The 13,989-nt window shown below is 37.8% G+C and overlaps 1 protein-coding gene across 1 annotated transcript in view; it reads left to right on the top strand.

Moving 5' to 3' along the window:
• Positions 1-13,989, top strand: part of cul4a (cullin 4A) — a 49,724-nt gene that overhangs the window by 34,431 nt on the left and 1,304 nt on the right. The window contains exons 9-19 of the mRNA XM_059552328.1: positions 2,061-2,128; positions 2,224-2,342; positions 2,704-2,896; positions 4,744-4,848; positions 4,929-5,039; positions 5,652-5,737; positions 10,358-10,465; positions 10,688-10,801; positions 12,436-12,541; positions 12,813-12,985; positions 13,113-13,265. Coding sequence (XP_059408311.1) covers positions 2,061-2,128; positions 2,224-2,342; positions 2,704-2,896; positions 4,744-4,848; positions 4,929-5,039; positions 5,652-5,737; positions 10,358-10,465; positions 10,688-10,801; positions 12,436-12,541; positions 12,813-12,985; positions 13,113-13,265 — 1,336 coding nt within the window. The remainder of the gene's footprint in view (positions 1-2,060; positions 2,129-2,223; positions 2,343-2,703; positions 2,897-4,743; positions 4,849-4,928; positions 5,040-5,651; positions 5,738-10,357; positions 10,466-10,687; positions 10,802-12,435; positions 12,542-12,812; positions 12,986-13,112; positions 13,266-13,989) is intronic.

The following is a 13,989-nucleotide window of genomic DNA, read 5'->3' as shown; positions in this document are numbered from 1 at the left end:
TGGTAAAAATCCACCCACTCATTGTTTTATAATCCAAATAAATCATAAACAGTCTCTCCACACAAGCAGTTCGAGATTTCTCACTACTATGACGTAATACATACAGACAGTTGGTCTGGGAACGCCCCCGGGAACGCCCCCTCACATGATGTGAATTTAGCCCGTGGGGGAAAACTTTGCCTTGTTGCAAATTGAAATACACTGGACAATCATGCCGAAGAGTTGTGTCGTTTTCTCTACTTCCAATAAACTAACAAATTATAAATTGAAGTTCTACATCGTTCCTAATAAACATACAGAACCAGAAAGGATGACAAAATGGCTACAAGCAATAAGTTGTGAGGATGATCAAGGGAAGTTGTGGAAATCCCAAGACTAAGCATGTGTATGTGTGCAGTCGGCATATCATCACAGTAGGCTACATTAACATTGTGTTCATTATAATGTTATCAAAACTGTGTAAGGTTGTTTCAGAAAGTGGCATGCATATATAATTAGCCTTATTATTGTACCTGAAGCAAAACTATGTAACGTTAGTGTCGGACCTAAACTCGCATGAAAACGTGTCTGCTAAGAGGTGTAACGTTAGTCTACGTGATACCACTAGAAAAGGCCAAGGATTTCCATATACCCACTTAAAAAAGCGGATATGTTACAACTTAGTTTTGTGTCAGAACTTTTACACTTTCATTCATAAATTCACCCCGTCTGTGTTTGCGAAGCGACATGGATAGAATCGCGGAATCCAGTCAAAAATGGAACTGGCTATATAAAGCAGAACGTCACGAAATTTGGCTTTTTTTGAATGAATACATCTACAGTAGGGCTGTAAAATGAATCAAATATCGATATGGACTAGTGTATATGAATATTAAAGTTAAAAGAGACTACAATTGTTCTATGCGTCTCTGGCAATGAGCGCTCAATATGTGCATTTTTGTCATTCAAATGACAAAACACACGATGTTCGCTGTGTTTTCCCCCATGCCGACTCCGCCCTCACCACGCCCCCAACTATGACTAGATGCCGACTGTATGTATACTCTGGGAATGTCCGCCCATTTGCGACGCTCTCTGACCTATTAGCATATACAGATCCCTGAGTGAGAAGCAGCTGTCCGCCATTACTGTTCTCTTGCTGTAGCTGCTGGAGATACAGTGTCCGCACCAAAAAGCTAAACGTGTTGTGTGTTGGAATGCTCCAACAAACATAGGTGTCTCCTTAGACTGCTGTGGACACAGTGGTTAACTTTCATTTTTGAAGGAACTATCCCGGGAAAAAAGGAAAAGGGCCTATACGTTTGTGCTAACATTTTATGACGGACTGCCTCACAAACGAGGGTCCTGGAGTTGTGCAAACATTGTTCCTGAAAGGGGGATCGATACCAACACTTCATGTGCAAACGTCCAGATTCCAGACAAAGTAAGCATCAAGCCTCATATTTTGTTTTCTAAAATCCCTTCTTGGCTCTTTGTAAGGCTAATGTTGCTAAAGCTACCATTGTCTTTGCCTGTTTTCACTAATTCTGCCTTCACATGCTACCAGAATGATCATAAATAGGAATGTGGTAGTTTAAAAACTGCATTTGGAAGCAATGTGAGGTCGGTAACATGGTCACCACAGTAAAACCGTAACACCGGTATGCCCGCGAGCATGAGCTCTAACCCTAACATCAGCCTATTTTCATTTAAATGGGAAAAACAGTGCATTTTGGCTCATACCCTGAAAGTGGCAATTTTAACAAGCCATAAAAAATCATCTGTGGGGTATTTTGAGATTAGACTTCACATATACACTCTGGGGACATCACAAAACAATTTAAAATATTGTATCAGTGCATTATATGGCACCTTTAAGGTATCTATGGATTACACACATAAGCTGATTGATCTATAGATCCATCTCTTATTATTTCATGTGAATTATTATACATCCATCTGTCTGTCGGTCCATTATTTTGAATCTCTGTTGTTGTGCTTTTTGTTAGTGCTGCTGTTTCCTGCAGGAAATGAACATCTGTTCTATAATTTTTCCTCTAACACCTGACTGTGTCTGACAGGAAGCCACTCATTGCCACAGTGGAGAAACAGCTTTTGGGCGAACACATGAATGCCATTCTACAGAAAGGTCTGGATTATGAGTACAGATCAGAGACTGAAGAAAAATCGTAAAACCCACACAAAGCTGATGTGTGTATGTGTATGCGCACTGCTTCTCCTCAGGTCTGTGGATGCTACTTGATGAGAACCGTGTTTGTGAGCTGACGCTGCTCTATGAGCTCTTAAGTAAAGTCAAAGGAGGGCTGATGACGCTGCTGCAGGCCTGGAGAGACTACATTAAGGTAAACGCACATCAAACCTCAGGGTTATTATTGTTTACTACAACTAAAACCATAAAGCAAACAATCTCATTGCTTGATATCAAATTAACGTTAACTGAAGTAATATGAAAACATTTTATTTTAGCTAGATGTCAATCCAATATTTCTCGTTCTTTTTTAGTAACATGTACGAAAACAGCTAAAATAAATTTTTTAATAAAAATAATAACTTCATAAGCTTATTCAAAAACCTAATAAAAATGGAAAAAAAGAATGAATCCAAATTAATTAACATTAAAATGAAAAAACAAAACAATGCAAAATATTATTAAATACTGGTAATAGTATCTTAGCTATACTAAAATAACACGACATCTTGCAGAGTTTTGGAGGAGAGATCGTGAGTTCTCCAGAGAAGGATAAAGAGTTGGTTCAGGAGCTTCTGGACTTCAAGGACAAGATGGACCACGTGACCCAGCGCTGCTTCCAGAGGAACGACACTTTCATCAATGCCATGAAGGAAGCCTTCGAGAGCTTTATCAACAAGAGACCCAACAAACCTGCTGAGCTCATTGGTGAGTGACAACACCACACCAGACCAGACTATCACTTTAATTCTGCTCACCAAGGCTCCATTTATTTGATCCAAAAAAAACTGTGAAAACAGTAATATTGTGATGTATTATTACAAATTAAAAATTGTTTTCTAGGTGAATATATTGTAAAATGTAACTTATCCCTGTGTTCAAAGCTGGATTTTCAGCATCATTACTCTAGTTTTCAGTATGCCTCAGAAATCATTCTAATATGCTGATTTGCTGCTCAAGAAACATTTCTGATTATTTATATATATATATATATATATATATATATATATATATATATATATATATATATATATATATATATATATATATATTTTTTTTTTTTTTTTTTTTTTTTGTATTTATATATGTGTGTGTGTGTGTTTCTATGTCTGTATATGTATGTATATACACAGGTCAGGCATAGCATTATGACCACTAACAGTTGAAGTGAATAACACTGATTATCTCTTCATCATGGCACCTGTTAGTGGGTGGGATCATGTAGGCAGCAAGTGAACATTTTGTCTTCCAAGTTGATGAGTTGAAAGCAGGACAAATGTGCAAGCAGAAGGATTTGTGCTAGTTTGAGAAGGGTCAAATTGTGATGCAAGGCTTGTGGGGTGTTACCGGTCTGCAGTGGTCAGTATCTATCAACAGTGGTCCAAGGAAGGAACTGTGGTGAACTGGCAACAGGGTCAAGGCTCACTGATGCACATGGGGAGCGAAAGCTGGCCTGTGTGGTCCAGTCCAACAGACAAGCTACAGTAGCTCAGATTTCTCAAGAAGTTAATGCTTGTTCTGATGGAAGGGTGTCAGAATGTACAGTGCATCACAATTCGTTGCGTATGGGGCTGCATAGACACAGATCAGTCTGGGTGCCCATGCTGACCCCAGTCCACAGCCAAAAGTGCCAAAAGTGGGCTTGTGGTAGGGCTGCATGATATTGGAAAAAAAATGACATTGCGATATTTTATTTTTCTGCGATATATATTGCGATATGAAATGTAATCAAATTTTTTCTTACAAACAAAAATGGGGTGAGCACACTTCCATTCTCCTTTTAAATGATTTAAACATCGACACCATCGTGTCAATTATGCGCGAGGGAGAGAGAGCAAGACAGCGCTCGTGTTGTTTGAAGACTGTGAGCGTGCGGCCGGGTCTCTCTCTCGCGCTCTCGCTCTCTCTCACGCGCACTCTCTCTCGCTCTCTCTCTATCTCTGTGCCCTGTCAAAACTTTCACTCTATGATGGTTAAGCTGTGCAATTAATCCGCGAATCACATTCTTCAAGGGTCGGCGAGCAGCTGGCCCATACAGTTAATGAATAACGGATTAACTAGGACAGCCTACATCGCACGTCCTGCGATGTGACAATCGTGGATTCGTACATCGCGATATTGATGCTTAAAGACACATCTTGCAGCCCTAGCTTGTGGGCATCAGTAATTATCGCAGATGATTTAAACAAGTTCAAAATCCTACGATTATATCATCTGTGATTTATGAACGCAATTTTGCATAGCTTGTCAGAGAATTACAGTTCTGTGTAGTAAATGCTGCTCCACCAGAAAGCAGGTGATGGAGATTTACTACTAATCACAGAACTTCTTTACTGACAAAATGTGCATGACTGTCACATATATATATATATATATATATATATATATATATATATATATATATATATATATATATATATATATATATATATATATATATATATTTATATATATATATATATATTTATTTATTTATTTGAAAAAAGTGCTTCATACAGTTTATGTTCAGGATTATTTGATGATCTGGTGTAAGTGTACTTACTGTGTCTCCTCAGCTAAGTATGTGGATTCTAAACTGCGTGCTGGAAATAAGGAGGCCACAGAGGAGGAGCTGGAGAGGATTCTGGACAAGATCATGATCATCTTCCGGTTCATCCATGGTAATCTGGAGCTCCAGCTTCAGTTTAAATGAAAGTTACACACAAATGAAGCTGAACTGTGCCGTGTGTGTTTGCTGCAGGAAAGGACGTTTTTGAGGCTTTTTATAAAAAGGATCTGGCCAAGCGGCTGCTAGTGGGCAAGAGCGCCTCGGTTGATGCTGAGAAGTCCATGCTGTCTAAACTCAAACATGGTTTGTTCTCAATCGGACTTCTCATTGGTCGTCAGACGGTTGCTGTGGAAACTCCACTGATCAGTTTCTTGGCAGTGAAGTCACATGGTCGTGTGAACAGGAAGTGACCACGCAGCTGTGGTTGAGTTGCTGTTTTGCCTAGATTTCAGTGTAATCAGACACATCCAGTAAAAACCCTAGTTAGTTTCATTGTGACTAGTGAAACTGGTGAACTACTGAAAAATGCAGTTTGTAATTTTTGTGTAAAAAAACTGAATTGTACAGTTTTCTGAATGTTCCCCCATCAGTCTCAGTGCTATTGTCAACTAAACAGTTAAACTTACTAAAACTAAAAATAATAATTCTTTAAAAAATTTAGTAACTTAAAGGTGTAATAAAATATAAACACAAGTTAATTTTATGGACTTTTTAAATTTAAGTGCTAAAACTGATAATAAATTGTTTGATAAAGAACTTTTTGCTAACGTTCCAGTTTAGTTATAAAATGTTATTTAAAAATGTGCAAAATATCAAGTTTTCACAGTGTTTTAAAAGTATTTTTTCTGTGTCAGTGGTATTGGCGATATTTTGTCTGTGAAGTGACATCTGTGTGTGTGTGTGTTTGTGTTGTAGAGTGTGGAGCAGCGTTCACCAGTAAACTAGAAGGCATGTTCAAAGACATGGAACTCTCCAAAGACATCATGATCCAGTTCAAACAGGTGTGTTTGCGCTTAAATACTCCTAGACACACAAGGTGCATCCCGAATGACGCACTGTGCACTTATACACTATGTACTTATGTGCTAGACTCAACTATGATATTTAAACAGCAGTTTTTCTTCTTTGATTTTTCAGTGTGAACACTCTACTCACACTATTTATACTACAAAAAAAATCAAAGAATAGTACATAAGTATGTGAATTGGGATGCACCTACACTGCATTTTATTTTAACTTTGTTTTACTTTTCATTCATTATTGAGCAAGGGACCAATGGAACACAAAAAGTTTCATTATATATATATATATATATTTATTATTATTATTATTATTATTATTAACTAGTTGCTATTACTAGCATATTAGCTGTTTATTATTACTTATAAAGCACATATTAATGCTTTATTCTGCATGACCATATTTTAGTTCCCTTAATCCTAACAATAACTAAACTTAAGAACTACCTTTCTAACTATTAATAAGCAGCAAATTAGGAGTTTGTTCAGAGAAAATACTTATTTAATAGTGAATATGTGTTCCCTATTCTAGAGTGTTACCTATTTCAGTGGTTCTCAATTCCAGTTCTTGTGACCCCCTGCTCTGCACATTTTGTATGTATCTCTGACGACTTCATACGTTATTCTATTTGACCGTAAGTGTCCCTGCGAAATGGACTTCACAGGATATTCTGCCATGATTCCAGTCCAAAAGGAAGTTTATATGATCCATTCAAAGGGCATTAAATAGTGCAAGACGTGAATTTAAATTGTATTTAATTATAGAGGTATCTTATGTCACACTTCTCTCGTCAGTATGTAAAGACGCTGCCGGCAGTAGTGCTGCACAAATCTGTGAATTAATGTTTCGAAGTGAAGTGAACTTTAACATATGTGTGCAGGGAGTAGGGAGCAGTGAACACTGTGTAGGGACTTTGTCAATCGGAAAACAGTTCATGCATGGAGCTCTCTTCTAACAAGCTCATGATCTGAATCAGGTGTGTTAAATAAGAGAGACATGAAAAATATGCAGAATGGGGGTTTGCCAGGACTGGAATTGAGAACCACTGACCTATTTGATCAAAGATAAAGTAAAAAGAGTAATATTGTGAAATAATATTATTTTTCTAAATCATTCTGATATGCTGAAAATTCAGCTTTGTACCACAGGAATAAATTCCATTTTGAATTATATTTAAATTGAAAACAAGGTATGGATTAAGGAAAGCGAAAGCAAAGTTTTTTTGCAGTCAAATGTTGACGAAGAGATGAGTATTCAGCTACTGTGTGAAAAATTGTCAGGGATTCAGCATTCCAGATGAGGGTAAGAACTTAAGAAGATCATTCCACCAGCCAGGAACAGGGAATGAAAATGTTCTGGAAAGGGATTTTGTTCCACTATGTGATGGTACCACGATGCATTGCACACTCGTAGATCTCAGGCTTCTTGAAGGAATGTAGATTTGTTAGAGTGAGTGGAAGAAGGAGGGTGCTGAGCCTGTGCCTGTTCTATACACAAGCATCAATATCTGCGTTTCCACTGTTAGACCAAAAGCGGGTGTGCTAGTGAGTGCTAGGCCAGTCGCATTTCCACTGTCATTTACAGGGCTTGATCGTGCCTCATCGGTGCTTCCTTGGAGCCAACAGTCTGGGTTTTTTGGCCCAACAAAAACCTTGGACCAAAGCGGGCCAGCTGGGGCTAGAGGAGTGGTTATGAACAAAGGAGGAGTTTCTCCACGTCTGGAGAGCATCAGCGACGCTGACTTTTTAAAAATAAGTTGATCTCAAAACTCACTTTCAGTTAGCAGCGAGTGTTTGAAATAACTTGATCCAATGTGGATTAAAATCACCATATAAGGGAGAGATATTTATAAGCGATGCAAAAGACTATGCGCGCTATAGCCATTAACGTTACCGTAGTAAACATGGTAAATGCGACCACTTGAAGAAATCAGACATCAGCTTCTTATTCTGTATCACAATCATGTATTTATTTAGGACCAGATTTTATCTGTCATAAGTCTCGTCTCTAGAGTTTAGCTCCGCGTAGCCTATGTCATAAAAATATAACAGTGGTTTTTGTTCAGGAGCTTTTATAAAAATATTGAAATGATTATTCTTGTGACAACAAATAAACAGAAAAAGACTCGACTGAACAAGCAGGATATGTTCGTAGCACTTTATTTCTGTGTGACTAAGTTTCAACCCTGATAAATTAATTAAGTATGATTAATGTATCATGTATTATAGTAAAACATTGATGCTTTTGGATTTAAATATTTAACAGAGCTTGCAAACAAACACTTATCATGTTAGTTTTGTGATCGCGCTAGTTCATGTGACTTCTTTTTTATTAGTTTTCTGATAACTTCTCTTTGTTGGTTAAATGATGGGGTTGCATGACGTTGTTCTTGAGAGGTGTCTAAAGGGCAGGTTTTTGTGAAGCGCAGAGGAGCTTCTGGCCCGACGGTGGAAACGCAGTGCTATTTTGGCCTCGGTGCTACAGGTCCGTTGTGTGGGAGTCACACTCATGGTCTTCGTGCTCAAAAGTGACCGGACGCCTGAAATGTAACTTTTCTTTTCTTCAGTAAAATCAATCTAATGAATTTTTGTTCAATAATATTTTTTCTTTTATATTTCTGATTAAAATAGAGACTAGGCCTTTAAAATAATTTTTGAGGCAGATTAGCATCTTCTGAGAGCAAAGAAAGAAAAATCTGTAATTTCATAGTGTAACCACTAGATGCCTGTATAGGAATTTATAGAGATGCTTGTGAATTCCCTAGTTTTTTTTTTTTTTTTCATAATTGTTTACTTTTATTAGGTTGTGAATTGAAATGTATATTAAGGCATTCTCAAAGACTACTTTTTGTCAAGATTTATATATTTTTTTATGTTTTAAATGTTGATTTGAAACATCAGTTATTATTACTACAGTCAAACCTGAATACAGGAAGCATTTTGTTATACAAAACATAAAAATCTATAAAAATGTAACAAAAATGAACAAGAATGCTTTATCAGAGCTAAATCCTTCTGGGCCTGATCTGATTTTAACCTCTTTTCAGTTTTCTGACTCATTTTGGCTATATGGTTATAGACACAATGATTAATTTGATTGTGTATAGTTGTGTGTGTGTCTGTGAGTGAATGTGTGTGTGAGTGGATGTGTCTGTTTTGCACTCTTGATGTTCTAGAGTGTTACCCCTTCCTTGCTGTCCACTTTTTTACAAAATTGTAGTTGAATTATGGATTTTATTTTACATAGTTGCTGTGTTACAGGCACACCAGTTCATAGGGGGAGCTTTTCAAATCATGCCCTCAATTATTTGGTGTTTTCACATACCAAGTGCCATAAAGGTCACCAAGTCACGATTTTTAAATATTCAAAATGTAAAATTATTTGGTCAAAATTGACCGAAGACTGCACAAGGAGCACTGGCCCGCATTGGCCCAACAGGGAGGGTAAAGAGAGGTGTGAACAATCACAGTCATTCATGGAGTTGTACAAAAGTCACTCTTGCATTTCCTCTAGCTGTGTGCTTAGGGTCATTGTCCTATTTGAAGGTGAACCTTCTGCCTAGTCTGAAGTTCTAAATGCTCTGGACTAGGTTTTCATTTAGGCTATGTCTTTATTTTTCTTTGTTGAGCTTTCTTTTTACTCTGATGAGTCCCTCAGTCCCTGCTGCTGAAAAACACAGCATGTGACTGGTTTCCTCAATACATATTCGTCAGAAAAGAGAATCTTGTTCTTAAGAACAAGGTCACTAGGTGTTTTGTTTTCAGTGATGTTTATCCTTCTGTAACTTTCTCCCATCTCCTTATATGATCACGAAGCGCAGATAGAGTGGCCATCAGCTTCTTGGTCACCAGTGTAACAAAAGGCCCTTCTCCATCGATTCCTTCTCAATTTGGCCAGGAAGCCAGCTCTAGAAAGAGTCCCTGTTGTTTCAATCTTCTTCCATTAAGAATAATGGAGGCTACATGCTTCTGTGAACCTTCAATGCAGCAGATTTTTTTCTTAACTCTTCCTCAGATCGGTGTCTTGACACAATCCTGTTTTTGAGCTCTATATGCAGTTCTTGGACCTCAGGGCTTGATTTTTGCCCTGAAAGACATCTTAATGGAAGTTGTGTGCCTTTCCAAATCATACTCATTCAGTTGAATTTGCCATATATGAACTCCTACAAGTGATAGTAACATCTACACGCAATAATGGAATGCTCCTAAGCTAAATTTCAATTTTCCAGATTTTTTTAGCTTTTTATTTCTAATAAATGTGCAAAGTTTACAATTTTTTTATTTTATATATAAATATATACATATACATATATACACTTTTTTTTGCTCTGTCATTTCAGTTGATGTGAAAAAAGTAATTTAAAATAAGTCAACATTCGATAGATAGATAGATAGATAGATAGATAGATAGATAGATACAGAAGTAGATAAATAGTAGTAACATTTTAACTAAGCATATCAGAACTTCCTGTGAGGTGTTGCAACTGCCAGGTTCAGTTTGAGCTCCTCACACGTGGTTTGATGTGTTCTCATGAGGTGTTAAGTGTGTTTTATTTGTGTGTCATTTGAGAGTCCTAATGCAGTGTGTGTTTGTGTGTGCAGTACATGCAGAACCAGAGTGATCCCAGCAACATTGAGCTGACCGTCAACATCCTGACAATGGGCTACTGGCCCTCATACACACTGATGAATGTCCATCTGCCTGCAGAGGTGTGTGTGTGTGTGTGTGTGTGTGTGTGGGTGGGGAGGATGTGTTTGTGATTGTGGATAATGCGGTGGACACACAACACCCTGTCTGATAGATGTGTGTGTGTGTGTGTGTGTGTGTGTGTGTGTGTGTGTAAGTGAGTGAGAGTTTGTGTGTGTTTGTGGCTAATGCAGCGGACACACAACACCCTGTCTGATGAGTGTGTGTGTGTGTGTGTGTTTCAGATGGTGAAACTTCAGGAAGTGTTTAAGCTATTCTATCTGGGGAAGCACAGCGGGCGTAAACTACAGTGGCAGCCCACACTGGGCCATGCAGTCCTGAGAACTGAGTTTAAAGAGGTGAATGCAGCCCATACACACACACTCAGTACAATAAAACCATAAAAACATCATATAGAGCCAGTATAGTGACGCCTGAACACTGACAGACACAGCAGAGGCTCTGCGTTCACCGAAGAACACCAAATCATAATTGAGACACAATGTTACAGTTATGAAAAAAAGGCTAAATTATCAGATGAAAAGTCATAATTGATAAAAAAAAAACTAGGGGTGCACCGAAATTTCGGCCGCCGAAAATTTTCGAAAAATAAAAAAAAACAGGCGAAAACGTAAACCTAAAATGAATGTCACCCGCCCCTCCCATCCGTGAGCAAGCGCTTAGGTTTCACTCACGGTCGAGCTGTTATCACGCGTCTGCCTATCAAAGATTAAGCATGTCAAAGGGCTGTCACAATCAAAAAAAGCTTGTCACAAAAGCTGCACAATCGATCGGACCAACCAACACAAGTTTCGAAAACGAAAATAGGGAATCGATTTTAACGGCCTTCTCTCGGAGCGCGTCCAGCTCGTCACTATACACTCGCAGCGAACGCGCGTCACACAGCAACTGCAGGTTCTGACACACACACACACACACACAGCCTATTAGTGCATAATATCAATGTAGCCTTCAGTAATGTTTTTCATTGATGTTATGGCAGTCCACATTGCTGACTTGTGCGCGTCTCAAGCGCCCTCTTTACGTTCGCCCTAATGCCTGTTTAGTTGTCGGTGGATTTGCCTATATTTGGCGTTGAAAAACGGATCAACGCCAAATATAGGCAATTTACTAATGATTCATTGAACACTTTGCCTATGTCTCAAAAATCGAACAGGATTTTTTTTCACAAAAGTGACAGCCCTATACGAGAGGACACCAAAGTTGCAATATGTAACATTTGTTCTGCAAAAATCCCCAAAATTGTGGATTTTTTTGCACAATTTTTTAAAAACTATTTTATTTGATGGAGCATAAAACTTGAAGAATAATTATTATTTATATTTATTGTAAAAAATATTTTATGTTTTGTTATGTAACTGTTAATAAAAGTTTGATTATTATATTGTGATTTTTCAATTCAGATCCATTAAATCCAAGCAATATATATATATACGTTTTTAAAAGAAGCCATTTTCGGCTTCAGTTTTGGTTTTCGGCCAAGTGCATCCTAAATTTCCGGTTTCGGTTTCGGCGCAGAATTTTCATTTCGGTGCATCACTAAAAAAAACTAGTCTTTAATGAATAGAAAGTTCAAAATAACCCCATTTATTTAAATTACAAATCTTTTATAACATTATAAATGCCTTTACTGTAACTTTTGATCAGTTTATTGCATCACTGATAAATAAAAGTTTTTTTCTTACCCCAAATAATTTACGTTTTGAATAGCTGAATATTTCAATTATTTAATAGTATATCAGTTTTGAGCAGCAAATCAAAATAATAGAATGATTTCTGAAGGATCATATGACACTGAAGACAGGAATAATGATGCTGAAAATTCAGATTTGATCACAGAAAAAGATTACATTTTACATGGAAAACATCTATATAAAATTTGAATTATATTTCATTTTATTTACTGTATTTGTGATCAAATAAAAGCAGCCTTGAACGAGCATTGAGTGATACTGACTGTGTGTCTCTCCAGGGTAAGAAGGAGCTGCAGGTGTCTTTGTTTCAGACTCTTGTCCTGCTAATGTTTAATGAGTCTGACGAGTGCTCAGTGGAGGATATCCGTACAGCCACAGGCATCGGTACGTTCCCCTGGTCTGATATGTATGTATGTGTGTGTCAGCAGTCAGTAACACTTGTTTTTGTGTCTGTTAGCGTGATTCAGCAGCCAATGACACATGTGTACGTGTGTGTGTGTGTGTGTGTTTGTGTGTGTTTCATTGATCGTTAACACTTCTGTTATGTGTGTTTTAGTGGTCAGTAGCGCTTGTGTGTGTGTCAGCGGTCAGTAACATTTGTGTGGTGTGTGCATTAGCGATCAGTAACGTGTGTGTGTGTGTGTGTGTCTGTCAGAGGATGGTGAGCTTAAGCGCACATTTCAGTCTCTGGCCTGTGGGAAAGCACGAGTGCTCAATAAAATTCCACGTGGGAAAGACGTGGAGGATGCCGACCGCTTCCACTTCAACAGCGACTTCACACACAAACTCTTCCGCATTAAAATCAACCAGATCCAGATGAAGGAGACGGTGAGTGTGTGAATGTGTTGCATCTGTCCAGCTAATTCTTTTGTAATTATGCTGGTAATGGCTGATGAATGTGCAGTGTGAATATGCAGATGAGCTGATGGTGATGTGATGGTCATGTGATTGTCAGGTGGAGGAGCAGGTGAGCACAACCGAGCGCGTGTTTCAGGATCGTCAGTATCAGATCGATGCAGCGGTGGTGAGGATCATGAAGATGAGGAAGACTCTGAGCCACAACCTGCTGGTTTCTGAACTTTACAATCAGCTCAAGTTCCCCGTCAAGGTGACACATGTGACACACATGTTCATCTGTTTTACTCATCAACATCTACACTATTCTAGCAGTCACTTGTATTTCTATAGCGCTTTATACAATACAGATTCATTCAACACAGCTTCATAGAAATAAACAGGCAAATAACAGTGTTAATGCTGTAAAATTAATAAATTATAAAAAACAATTCAGTTTCAGCTTTAATGCAGCTCTACAGAAGACAATAGCGTCATTATTCAGATCATGAATAATGTTCCATAAATGTCAGGGCCCTGCAGGCCTGGAAACTCAGAAATGATTAAACTCTTGATAAATCACAGGAGTGTTTCACTTGACTTGATATATTATGATTAATACATAAAGGATTCGAATGCATGAATTGTCTTCTTATTCACCTTATAATGCATTTTATGATGTCAAAGCACATTTATAATACATTATAATACTTACCTGAAAAACACATGACAAACAGCTAATTTCAGATGTAACATGAATCTGTAAATATTATTAGGCACTTTGAATTGGCTTAACATTTTTTAATAATAATGTGCATTAGAGCTGCATATGCAAAGGTGATAGACCCTGTCGGGGGATAATCTGCGATAACAACCGGCTGGATGTGCATTATCCCGCTTATTACACAGCTACTTGCCACCTAAGTAAATAATTAGACATGAAATATTGATTTGAGTTGAAATATTTGAAAGCAAAGCTTCCGTGAAGAAAGCAGTTG

This window comes from Carassius carassius, chromosome 6, assembly GCF_963082965.1.
Source record: "Carassius carassius chromosome 6, fCarCar2.1, whole genome shotgun sequence".
Taxonomy (NCBI): domain Eukaryota; kingdom Metazoa; phylum Chordata; class Actinopteri; order Cypriniformes; family Cyprinidae; genus Carassius; species Carassius carassius.
The sequence above is the reverse complement of the archived record's forward strand: the minus strand, read 5'-3'. Positions and strand labels throughout refer to the sequence as shown.